General features: G+C 42.1%; 1 protein-coding gene across 2 annotated transcripts; it reads right to left on the reverse strand.

Moving 5' to 3' along the window:
• Positions 1–59: 59 nt before the first annotated feature.
• On the reverse strand, positions 60–13,364 carry ESD (esterase D). 2 transcript variants are annotated; one of them, XM_080363748.1, is made up of 9 exons: positions 13,278–13,364; positions 12,127–12,202; positions 11,113–11,201; positions 9,246–9,344; positions 6,405–6,529; positions 5,198–5,317; positions 3,424–3,522; positions 1,395–1,562; positions 60–284 (listed from the first exon to the last, which is right to left on the reverse strand). In XM_080363748.1, the coding sequence occupies exons 2-9, from the start codon at positions 12,192–12,194 to the stop codon at positions 204–206; spliced, it is 849 nt and encodes a 282-aa protein (XP_080219874.1). In that variant the 5' UTR covers positions 12,195–12,202; positions 13,278–13,364; the 3' UTR covers positions 60–203. The 2 variants fall into 2 exon arrangements, with proteins under 2 accessions (XP_080219874.1, XP_080219875.1); XM_080363749.1 differs by lacking the exon at positions 13,278–13,364 and adding an exon at positions 12,895–13,117.
• Positions 13,365–13,664: the final 300 nt, after the last annotated feature.

Genomic DNA, 13,664 nt, shown 5'->3' on the forward strand with positions numbered 1-13,664 from the left:
CTGACAGAATTTTCAAAGTATGCAAGAACATTCCAAATACTTACACTGAAGCACACACAGCAAACAAAGGGGGACTTTTATTTTTCTTAGAAGTACAATCAGAAGAGCTTCATTTCACAGACACTACTTCAGCAAATGATTTTTTTTAGTTCACCTCTATCTTTTGATTCACATTGGACAGATGATGCTTCTATCCTAATGGTTCAAGCATTGAGGTATTTTGCGTGGTGTTTGATGTGGTCATTAATAAATGTAGCAATGAAAAAATAGCTGTGATCATAACCCTAGAAAAGAACAATGACAAAGAAATCAGCAAATACATGTAGTTCATGATAAAACAATCAAGTTAAGCTCTCTTCTAGGGAAGTTAATGACTCTTCTGGTTTGATCTGGTTTAAGAAATCAAAAATACCGGTATTATATACAAAAACTGTAAAGGATACCTAACAAATAGGTTAAGTACATATGAACACTAGGAAGCTAAACAAACAGAATGTACTTTAACCTGCCCTAATAAGGGCATGTAAGTTAGAGATGGATAACAGTGTCAGCTGCAGAGTGGCATGCAATTTGAGAGAACAGTTCCCCTCACTGGCATTGCCCTACCGGTAAAACACAGGGATAAGGAGAGCACAGCCCACCTCTGAATTACTGCTCCAGCACTACACTAAAATAACAAGGAAACCTCTGAATTGCTCCACTTTGTCAGTGCTAAATCCATCTTTTGACACAAGGCTGTGTAAAAGCCCTCACGATAAATCAGAGAGGACAGTCCTTCTCACTTGCTGTAATGGGGTCCCTCACTGAGTCTGGCCTGAAGTTGTCAGTAGCTTTACACAGATTCCAGTGCTCCCAGGACAGCGCTGTTTGGGTCACTGCACTGTAGGAAAGAGCAATCCTTCCATCTGCGTCTTTAAATGAATCAAAGATTTCAAGCAGTTCCACACCTCTCTCAATTTACGCAAACTCATACAAACTAAATCACAAAGTTTTAGGCTGACCACAGTACCCACAGTACAGATAAGGAACCCAGCAGAAGTACATCTGTCACTTTGCTTGTACAGTGACTCTGATACTTATTAAAAATCATTAATGCCATTTCTTCAGCTGACCGCTGACAGCCTGCGTTACCATCAACGGACTGGTTTGTTATAACTAAAATCATGACCCCACCTAGTGGTGAAACACAGCTGAATCTGATGGATATTGCACTCCTTGATGGCTGATATTCAGGAAAATATCACTTCCCATCCTCTTCCTCACTTGGCCAGGGACAGACCCGCAGGTAAGTAAAAGCATGCCCAGTGGAGATGCACCCTCTTTGCTACCTGTTCTATAAACCTCAAAACCACGAAGCAACAACCCAACAATCATGGATTGCAGAAGCAACTTGCCTGCTGCAGTCTGAAGACGACTGGGATTTTCCGCTCTGTGCAGGCGGCGATGAAGTTGTCCGGCAGTAACTGGCCTGCTGACAGGAACTGGTCATCCTTGCCTTGGTCAATCAAGATGTCCAGGTGAGAGTCTGGATAGGACTTCACAAGTTGTGTAGCATCATATGCCTGCAGAAATAAAAGAGAAATGACACTGTTACGTATATTAGACAGGTTCGCTGACTGCAAGAAAAGAATGGCATATATAAAATACTGGGTGATGCTCATCAGGACACTAAACTGCATTTTGGAAGAGCAAAACACTGGAGAAATTCCAGACAACTGAAAAGTAATACCCATGTTTTAAAAAGGGCAAATAGTATGACCTAAGTTATTACCAAGTTGGCAGGTTGACATCACTTCTAGACCAAATGGAACATCCAGCCCGGGGCTAAATTCATACAGAATAGACCAACACCAATACAATCTGGTACTGATTCACATCCTTGTACAAAAGCCAGATCCTGTCAAATTACTTGGTATCTTGATATAACTATTTCGGCAGCTAAAAGTCAGAACACGGGTGTAACAGAGCTATGCTCATGGAAAGCATTTAACCTGAAGGTTACCATTGTAATTTCACCACAAAAACTTTGTAACAAAAATGGCACACACAGCATAGACTATTAACATACATGTATCAAAATCGAATTGTGAATGCAGGACATTGCCTGTGGGGACCTATAATTGGTACATGCTCAAAAAAATCCTTTTAAAAGACAGAGAAGTGTTTAAGGCAATGGAGTAGACAGATAACTAATAAAGAGCCAAACGCAACATCCTACACCAAGGCATCAGAGCCCTGTTTCCAGGATGCCACCAAACCCAGAAATGACACTGCAATCGAAACGGGAGCTTGGGCTCAGTCATGCACTGTGGCCATGGTATAAAATGGTCCTTACACATATTTACATAGCAATTTTATGCAGAATTATAGAGATCAGAGGTTGTGTGTCTGTGCCGAAGGCAAGACCAAGTCTGTTCCTGATGCTTCTGTCGATCTACTGGACTGAGTTTGCAGAAGAGCTCCAAAGCAAGTTAAGGGGCCAGAAAACATAATTTTTTTCAAAATAATTTCATTGTGTTAAGTGTAAGCAAGTTTAACTGGTGATTTCTAAATACACAAACTATTAAAAATTGTGAAAGCAGCTAGTGCTTTCCATTCCTGTGATGTTTTAATGAGACCCGGATGTCTTCTGAAGAGATACTTTAAACCAATTTACAAGGGATTTAACTGCAGATTGTGTTTATTTATAAGGAAATCAGAATACTTGGTCATGATGATCCCTTCTAACTTAATTCTAGAAATACAGTGCAATGTTTATGCTGAGATTAAAAATACTGAAGGGCTGCCCAAATAATGCAGAAACACACACACAAACATTTTTGTATCTTAGCAATTCACATACAACTACATATATTTCAAAATTACAGCCTTGGAGCTAAAACCTAACTTACTCTGGTTTAATCTTGTTCTAGAGGAGACCAAATTCAAAGCACCCAATGGGCTCCCCTCCTAGCTACCTCCAACAGGCTACCCCTGGAGATGCCATGAGGCTCATCAGTCTCTGAACAGTTTGTAGTTGTTTCCCTTTACAGGCCACTACCAAAAAAAATTACATTTTGTATATTGAAAACTGAGTTTTTGAAACAGGCCATAGCTTAATTCTCTTTTAAACTGCTCACTGCTTTCACACATTGAGAGAAAGTCTCAGACTGCTCATAATTCTTCTTAGTTCCAATTTTAAGATCTTCATAAAACAGGAAGGACTTTAAGTCAGTTTGATGAGAGCCTTCTATCTCATTACATTTGTTATAAGCACCACCAGCCAACAGCAAGTCATGCCCACCAGCGACACACAATGCTTATCCATGCTTAGGGATATAGTGAAACAGTAGTACCCACTCAGGGGCATCCCAGAGTTTTGTTCTGACTTCTGATGAGATATATCTAAGGTGTTATTAAAGGACTGTGAGTTGCAACACATACCTCCCATTTGCTTGCATCTGATCCCAGATATCCACCAAGGGCTTTCTTCCCCCACTGACACTGCATCGGGTTGCAGATAGGAGCAAATGCTGATACGGACTGTTCAGAAAGCAAGCAGGAACAAAAGTGTATGAGTTAAGAAGAATGATTTCAGCTAACTAACAAGCAAACAAAAAGCATTTTCAAAAAACAGTTTTGAAATTACTGCCAGAATTGAGGTGCCCCTCACCAACCCTCCAAGTGAGGTGCCCTACCCATTATCCTACTTTCCTCTTACTCGCTCTTTCTAGCCCCAGTTTTGCTTTACTTGTTGCACATCAGCCAAGCTTCAAGAAGCAGAGCTAGACACCCCATTCCTTTTCTTGTTAGGAGATGTCACCTTGAACTCCCTTCAGCAGCAGAGAAGGATCTCAAGTCTAGTGTTGGGTCAGCACGGGACCATTTCACCTCCAGCTGGATTTTGGCAGGGCACAACAAAATCCCAAGGCATGGGGCTGCCCAGCCAGTCCAAGCATACAACAGTATCTCACAAATTCAGGTAGTTCCAGGACTAGGGGTCGAGGAAAGCACATTTCAGATGACAACTCCAGGTTCTGGAGTTAGAAGTCCAAGCCCTATCTTTACATTCTTGTTTTGGATTTGACCTTGGGACATCAACATTTCCACTCTTGAAAGAAACAGCAACAAACTATCTGAGCCACTGCCAGTTCTCCTGGATTTGGTATTTTCAATTTAATGTTTATCCTTTTAGATAATACAAATAACAGTTAAGACCCAACAGTGAAAATGGAAATTCTGAACTACCAGCTCCAAAACATAAAAAGGAGAAATAAAAATAAAGCTTTATCCTACATTCAGCTCTCTTATAATGCCAAGCTAATGACACTGAGCAGATGCTATGCTATTTTCAAAAATGCGGTTGCATTTTTGCAGCAGCTGACCACAAAGCACAGGGCAGGACAGGTCATGAAAGGGCTGATCCACCAACACAGAGCTGCTCAGCGCTCAAACATTAATGCCTGGTTCTCCCTCACGAGCACATTTGACACAAGCCGATCTCCAAAGAGAACAGCAAAATTTCTCTCGAACCTCGTGAGTATAAAGGAAAGGCAAAACAGCTCCAGCATGTTTTAGGTTCAAGTAGAACAAAAATGAACACAACTTCAGATACCTCAAATACTCCAAAAGTTAATCTTTAGGGAAACTGACATCAAAATCCCAGGGGAAAAAGAAAGATGGGGTGGAGTGTCTTCAGATACTAATCCGTGTGCAGTTCAGGTGCTTAGAGTTACACTTGCTATCAGTTAAGACTTAATAGACTCCATAGTAAATTATAAGCAAATAAACAATAATGGTGGGGAAAAGGTTTGCTGGTAATAAAAGCTTCAAAATGAACATGATAAAGATCTGAAAAGATACAGCAAATCACACAACCAGATTTCTAGACAATATTGGCAGCAAGATTTAACTCCAGAGTTAGAATGAGCCTGTTTACATTTAAATATAATCATTGGTTTGGAAGACCTGCAGCATCATCCAAAAGAAATTAAACTTTTCTTAACTTCTAAAATTTGCAGATTTTTTTTCTTTTAAATTTCACTGATACTCACATTCCAGAGTGGTGTTTCTGGTGATTTTCCATATTCTAATATTAGGTATCAATTAACTGCTACAACTATTTATATATTTAATGCTACAAAGAACTCGGCATTATGTTTTCTTCATTTCTATAGAAAGTCTTAGTATACCTCATATAAGTTGTATTATATCTTACTTTGTACTTTCCAGGATTCTTCAGAGCAAGAATAAGAGCTCCATGACCTCCCATGGAATGCCCAAAAATAGACATCCGTTCAGGGTCAGTTGGAAAATTGGCATTTATTAGTTTAGGCAGCTGTAAAGGAACAACAGTGGAATAAAAATGTTAAAGCAGTCTGAGTATGCTTAGGAAAAAAAAAGCACACAAATAACTAATGCAGTTAAGCCACTTAAAACCAGAGGCACATCTTTGGTTATAGCCAGAAAGCAATTTGAATGGGACTGTAAAATCCAAAAGAAACAGTTAATCTGATAAGTAACTCAAAGTCTCTTTACAGAAATCTATCATAACCTTGTAACACAAGCTGTGGGACCTTCCCAATAAACATAATCTTATTTTAACAGATACGTGCTCCTGTCAGCAACCAGAACTGCACATTGTCCTTAGGAGATGATTTGCTCCCCATATTCCAGTCAACGTCAGTTCACACCACACAAACCACAGGAAGAGTAAAATGGAGCGTTACAATATATTTCTCAAGGATCTCCTTTTACACCTAGTTAAAAGGGAAAGGAAAGAAAAAGAAGAAGGAAAGGGAAAGGGAAAGGGAAAGGGAATGGGAAAGGGAATGGGAAAGGGAATGGGAAAGGGAATGGGAAAGGGAATGGGAAAGGGAATGGGAAAGGGAATGGGAAAGGGAATGGAAGAAAAAACAAAAAACAAAACCACCACACCTCACCTTCCCAAGACAGATAATGAAAACAGTGTAAATGACCAATACACTGCGGTGGGTTGTTTCAGAAGCAGCAGAGCAGAGATTTTACAAGAACAGAGATGGCACAACTAACAAATCAAGATTAGAAGTGTAGGCCAACCCTGTGGCATCTCTGGCAGGAAAGCAGGTTCAGGCTTTCTGCTCAAGCCCTGCCAGGTGTTACCATCTCTGTGCTGCGGTCCTGTCCCTCCTCAGTTCTATAGCAATATCTGTTTGGAGAGGAAAGGCCTAACAACTGGATAAATCCAACGACTGAAATAATCAAGGATTAAAAAAGAAATAATAAATTCTTTTTATTAAAGAGGAAAGCAAGAACACGGCAAACCATCCAGAGGCTTTCAAGATCACCTTAAGCAAGCTCTGGTGCTCAGAACAAAGAGCATGACTGAACTGCACCCCTTCTTTATGTTACCCAACACCACCAGGAGAACCCAGCAGCAAAGTTACCTCATCCTTTATGTAGGAATACATCCTATAGTTTGTTTTCCAAGGGTCTTCAGTGGCATCCACATAAAAACCAGCACCGGTGCCAAAATCCCAGCTTTCGTCTTCTCCTTCAATATTGCAGCCACCTACCATAAAAATTCTTTCTATAGTTACTGTCTTCCCTTTACCAGATGTTCAGAGCTGGAGAATCTGCCATATAGATCAAAGACTCGGAACACAAGTTTCTCCATCAACATGTCACTACTCCTTCAACTATAAGACAATTCAGATTTTCATTCATCAGTGCAGTATTTTCAAGTGTTATTTCAACAATGCTTTCAAAATGCCACTTAGGTATTACATGCAGATTTATCCAACTTCTTACTGGTTCCAGTATCCCTTCATATATACACAGAACATACAGGTCTCTTCCTAAACCAACTATGTAGAGCTTTGTTCAGTTTACCTAGGGACCTATTAAAAGTCGGTACATGTTAACTGGTGCTATCAGCTATTTTCCCATTATTAGACCTCATCCTATCAAGTACAAGGAACTATGCAAGAAACAGAAACTGCAGAAAATTTGCTTTCCCCGGGAAGGACAGAACCATATATCACCAGTGTGTCCAGATCAGTTTATGTGCTTCAAATAATGCCTGCTACATCTCCCTTTTTAAGATTCAGCAGCATAACAACAGTTACTATTCCTACCATTTTTTAAGTATATAACTCTACCTTTCCTGCAATTCCTTTCATTGCTCCCACTTATAACTCCCCATAAAACCTAGGTAATTTCTTCTTTGAATAACTGCAGGGTTATATCCTCTTTTCCAAGGCTACACTTTGAAACTAAATTTGCAGATGTCTCCTTGAAAGTCAATATATTCCATCCACTCCTCTCTTATACTCCCTTTGATTAGCTTGTGATTTACCAGCCTGGTTTGCAGAACAGAATGTAATATTTCAAGGTATATGTGACAGGAAATAATGGCCTCCCTTTCCCCCAAATGCTCCTACTTTCTGCAATCCAAAATTACATGGGTTTTTACCACTGTCAGACTACGCCACAAACCCATGTGCAATTTGACAGTCCCTGACAATTTGTGGAGAGATACCTGTCACCTGTCACAGTGTGAAATCAGATTTTTACAAGGATCAAAGCTGAGTTTGTTCCAGTGACGTGCCCTTGAACACCGAGTGATGTTGTAACTTGACAATGGGACTGGGGTGCTTACACAGCATACTGGATATAAAAAGTCTATCTTCTGACCCTCAGAGATAGACAGAAACTCTGAGGGTTCTGCCAGGCAACAAAGGCAACACTGGTTCTGCTAAAAGAAACTTAAGGGAAATGCTACAAAAAAAAAACAACCCAAAACCTCAAAAGGAACCTGCGAAATACTGCTCAGCAAACCTGTCTGGAAAAGCAAACCCCTACAAAGAAGGAAAAGTAAAGTCAATCAGGGTCTGTCAGTGAGTCTGTAATGACAGGTATTTCATGTTTCCATGCAGTCTTCTTCCCCATGCAGATGCATCTCCTAGCTCCTAGAAAGTAAGTCCAGTAACTCTCATGTAGTCTTAACTACATAGTTAAAAACTACATATTAGTGTTTTCTCTATGTATGCTCATATCTCTTAATTTGTAGTTACATTTGAACTACTCTTCACCTGTTTCTCCAGACAGCTCAAAGACATTTAAGAACATCTGAGGTCTCTGAGCTAAAATCTAACAGTATAGTATGAAATACATACTGAAATTCAGCTAAATAGCAGAACAATCCTGATCAATTGTTAGGCTAAAAGGCAAGCAAGAAGCTGCAAAAAGGGTTTTAAAAGAAAATGGACAAAGCAATGAACTATGCAAATGAGTTACACATTGATAGAGGCAACTTACACAAACAGCACTAAAAATAAGTCCCAGTATGATTACCCAGTCTGAATAACACAAAGGCTAGGCGCCCATCTCTAGTCTACAGCAGACAGCAACAATGAAGTGTAAAGTTCATTAATACACAAGTCTTGTTCTTCTGTCCCTCTTCTTCATTAGAAATAGACATTTTTGATCTTTGAACTGACACAACTTCAAAACCTAGATGTGAAAAATATCTCCTGGAAGGAACATCACTTCATTCCCCTATTACCTGTGTTCAGATCTGACCCACTAAAGCTCAGGAATTAAAAGACTGCCAACTTTGCATACAGCACTCGAAAGATTTTAACAGAATCCAGCTAATGCTAAACATATACACTGGATCCCCAAAAGACTGTGCTTCCAGTAACTGCAGATCCACCATTTTCAGGTTTCCCATACTACACATAAGCTCAGCCTTATCCAAATAATCGCACATAATTTAAAAAAGGCATTCAGCAGCAGTTTACTGCAGCTGCAGGGACGAAGGGTTTCTGGTTTACCTTTCTAAGTATTGGAATACTCTGGAGACGTATCTAATAGGCTTTTGAAGACAGAACACAATAAAGAGTGAACATTTCATCCTTGTGTGACAACACAGTTCTGCTGGTTTTTTAAAGTTTCAGAAAGCCACGAAGTGCAGACGAGTGACTCTGATAACACATGCCTCGTGCTTTCCTTTTCTTCCCTCTCCACCTTCATGCTGAACTCAACGGCCCCTTTGTTCTAGTTTTAGTGCCATGACAGTGAAAGAGTTTCAAATGTCAAACCTTCACTACCATGCAATTAGGAATATAGACAGTAAGTAGCAAACAATGCGAGATACAGTGGCGAGGTCATATTCTGACTTAGGTAGACAAGACACTTCGTAGCAAACTGCAGCACTCAGTTTTTTGAGGAGAAAGAGATGAACTTGAGCGTAACGACTGTTATCACATCTCATTAAAACTTACGTGGGCTTGTGTCTGGTGCAACTACAATGAGGCCATGTTCAGCTGCAGCTTGATGAAAACCAGCTTTTGTTATAAAATTCTGTTCTGTGCAAGTCAACCCTAAGGAGATCAAAATATCATTGGTTACAAACTGCTCACAGCATACTAGTTTAAAAACCCTTTTTGATAGAAAAGATTTTGAAAAACAAGAGCGATTTCTATCTCCATGAACATAAAAAAGTCTTATCCCTGGTTTCAACAATACTTAACAATCCACAGAAACAGCCACAGTTGCACCTTCACATCTAGTCACACTAGCATTTGGTGAAAAACATGTCAGTGTGTACTCTGTATCCCCTAGAGCACCTACTCTATATGGTATATAGTTTCCTCAAGTACTGTGTATTTAAATCCATTAACTACAGACACTGTTGCTAACGTTAACATTGTTAACTTCTGACATCTGACCCTGCAACTACATTTTTCTCTCTACCACCATTTCAGCTGTGTGCCATTACAAAATTATACGTATGGTCCAACAAATCCCAAATCCTTTAGACAGGATAAAGGCCCATAAGCACTCTGGCTCCAAAACTGACAGCAATTCATGCCTGTTGTACTGCAGCAGGCCCAGCTGAAGTCCAAAACAAATAAATAATACTGCATACCAGTATTTCATTTTTTCTTTACTGTGCCATTTGAGTGTTCAATGATTCTGGTTTTCTCTGAGGACAAGTTGCAAATAACCTAATTTGACTGATATACTAGCAAAGACAGCATGGTTTAGATTAAAAAAATAAATGCGCTGCATGCCTTGGAGCTCTTCAATTTTGATGCTTCAACTTCAAGGGTAAACATTTTTACTCAGTCCACTGTCATACCACAAATCAGATCTACTAGGTATTTCGTGAAACAAACACATACAAGGAATATAATATCCACGTTACCAGTCAATTCTCCAACTTTCTAAACACAAGAGTTAATAAAGCAAGTCCTAAAATTACAGAACAGACAAGGCTTTTCATTTTGAATAACAGAAAAAAAATACATAATTAATTAATCCTGGAGCCATCACTAACAAAAATCTGACCACTCTGAAAAGAATGCCTTAAATTTTTTTATGCACTTTTGGTGCAAGACCCAGCTCTGTAGGAGGTGACAGGAACAGGGCAGAGGAACAGAGCCAGGATAACTGGGAACACATGTTGGTCCATCCAGTCTCACCCCAGCTTGCCTTACATCCCACCAGACAGCAGCTGGATGGAGCCCCGCAGCAGCTAGAGGGATGAAGAAGTGATGCTGCGCATGAGACAACTTCACTCCTGACACACATCCCTCCTCAGCCCCTGGCCCCTTTTGATCCCACAGGGTCACCTCACTCTGGATGTGCTTGTGCCAAGGCACCTAACAGCACTTCTGTGCCCAAATTCACCAGCTGACCCCTGCAAAACTGCACTCAGAACAAGGTGGGGTCCAGAGGGCGAGTTTGCTGGCTCCCATGGGCCAACTTTGCCCCCCATCCTGTCAGCTGAAACATTCTGTCACAGACGAAAGGAAGCAGGAGGTGTCCCAATGGGAAGGACTTTCAGGAGAACCTTTTAAGTATGTTTTAGAACTAAAAGCATGCATGTTTTAGAACAAAAGGGTAAAATATTTTGAACACTCAGCACTTTAGAACATAATCTGGTAGGTTACTGCCTGAGGCTGTCTGCACCCAACTTTATCACAGGGCATTCAAAGTAAACGCATGTTCCAGAAGATCATCTTTTGTAGAATGCAGGAGCTGCCACTGAAGTACCTCTACATCAGGTTTCCAGTAACTGCAGCGCGGTAGCTTAAACATGCTTGAGAATATCTTTTTTAAGGTACTAAAATTCATGTTACTTACCTGAGAGCCAATATAGCACAGGACACTTTCCAGTTTCAGCTTTTGGAGGCAAGTAGATTCCAAATTTCATTTTGCATTTTAGCTCTGCACTGTATTAATAAAATAGTCCTTGTTACCACCACTAGTTAATTAACAAGGTCACTAACATTAAAAAAAAAAAAAAAAGTTTAATCAATGCATTTCATGCAAAGAGAGATTTGGTCAGTGAATTACAATAACTTAGGACAATAAATAAAGTGAAAAGCTATTTAAAAACTCGGTGTCTTGAACTGACAAGAGCTAACCTTCCTACCTGATTGTGAATATATCTAAACCAGAGACTTAAAAATAAGCCACACTTTTGCAGTGTTGCTAACAGGCAACAGCCTGAAAACTGAATTCTGAACCCAGCAATATTTAACTTGAGCCTTGCCTATTAAACTGGAAAGTAATTTTTAGTGAAAAACACATCCACATGATTCGCAGAACATAAACTATACAGCATAACCCGCCAAGAGAGAAGTGTTTTCTGTCTGCTAAACCTACAGACTAACCCATTGCCCAATTTATACTAAAGCCTAAAATTGTCAATAAAAGCTTATCTAAGCAAAACTAATGATTTTTTCCTTTGGAATGTTTTTTTCTCTTCAGCTTGTTCAAACAACAAGAATCTATCTACTGCACCTCTCTGACAGATTGCATAAAAGTGAAATATACAATGGAGTGGATACAACTTTGAACACACTGCAGTTCTCTATGCTGCAAACAGGACAACTCAAAGTAATGAAGCTTTCTCTTAAAAGGTAAAAGTACTGGCTTTCTGTATCAAGTCTGCAGCACTATGTTTCTACTAGACATGTTAAACATTAACACCGAAATACAAGAACAGAGCCAAAACAGCAACTGATAGCATTCCTTACTGGGGTATGGATATTACCGAGAACATGCTGTTTTCCTGCAGACTGCTGAAGAACAGACAGCAGTGACGGATTCATTGCCCTATGCTAAATGTACAGGTTTCTTTTGTAGTGTTACCTGTCATGTTCAAACACCTTCTGGAAACCCTCAAAGCATTTGTTGCTGGAGACTTGTTTCAGTGCCATGGCTTTAACTGTAAGGAAAAAAAAAAAAAAAAAACCAAAACGAACAAGTTAAATTTGAAAGTAAAACATTTCTGGATTTAACTTAAAATGAGTTATGGGAACAGAAACGTTGAATACAACTTAAGGCATCTTTGTTTAACACTGTAGTACTTCAGAAGTAAGACTCTCCTGCAACTCTCTCATTAACTTCCAGTTTCCCCCGTAGAAATGGAGGGGGAGCTGGAAAGCCTTCCAGCTTTTGTACAGACCCATATGTCCCACCACCCTTACTCCATCTTTGCCTACCAACGCTGCTACCAGCTAAGAAACCTGGAGGGTATCCAGGTATCCAGTATCCAACCACTAATTACCACAATACTGAGGACCATTTAATTACTTCACGTTGAAAGTCTGGGGGGCAGCAGAAACACAGGCCTCAGAGGGAAGCTGAAGGCTCCCTTCCATGGGAAAAGCTATGAAAAAAAGCAAGGTGAGAGTCATGGGAGCTTCAGAACAGCCAGTAGCACACTGGTAGCAAATTTGCTAAGGGAGCTGGGGCAGGCGGACACAAATGGATACACTATCAGTTTTCATGGAGACCAAGGCCAGGCAGCTGGAAGGGGAGTAGGCCTCCAGAGCCGGCACACCAGAGAAGTCCTGAGGAGAAACCAGGTAACAGCAGAGCAGTTCCCTCCCTCATGGGGCACGAAACCCCACGCACCACGGGCAGCCCTCAGGGCCTCTTCATTGTCTTCTACCTCCCCGGGAGGCCGGAGCCGAGTGGCGCCCACGCCGGAGCGCGTCACCCCACCCCCGGCAGCAGCACCGAGCCAGGGGCCGCACCGCGGCTCGGGACGCCCATTTCCGTTCCCGGATTACACTTCCACACCACCAGCCCCGCCGCTGCACCAAGGCGCCGTCCTGCGCCTCCATTTTCGCCGTCCCGCTCTCGGCCATGCCCACACGCAGCGCCGCCTCCCCCGGGCCGCCCGCGGCCCCGCCGCAGCCCCGCTCTCTCCGCAGCGAGGCCCCGGCCCTGCCCCCGCGCTCCCCAGCCTGAGCCGCCCGCGGCGGTCTCCGCGGCCCCTTCCCCCGCTCCCTTACCCCGGAGGAGCGGCGGGGCAGCGCGGCGGAGGACGGAGGGGAGGAGGCTGCCCCCGTGCGGGCGAGGCCTCCAGCCGCCCCGCCCGCCGCCCCGGCCCGCCCGCTGCCCGCCCGCTGCCCGCGGCAGAGCCCTCAGGCGGCCGGCTCCCGCCTGCCATGGCGGGCGTTGGGCAGAAGTCTCTGTCGAAGGGAAATGCTCGTTCCTTGAGGGTCTGCCGTGCCTGGGGGCCGCGAGTGCTGCACTCCGCCTCCTCGGGTGCTTCTCTGCTCTGATGAGACCACATCTGGAATATTGTGTCCAGTTCTGGGCCCCTCAGTTCCAGAAGGACAGGGAACTGCTGGAGAGGGTCCAGCGTAGGGCAACAAAGATGATTAAGGGAGCGGAGC

Source organism: Nesoenas mayeri (assembly GCF_963082525.1).
Source record: "Nesoenas mayeri genome assembly, chromosome: 1".
NCBI classification, from domain to species: domain Eukaryota; kingdom Metazoa; phylum Chordata; class Aves; order Columbiformes; family Columbidae; genus Nesoenas; species Nesoenas mayeri.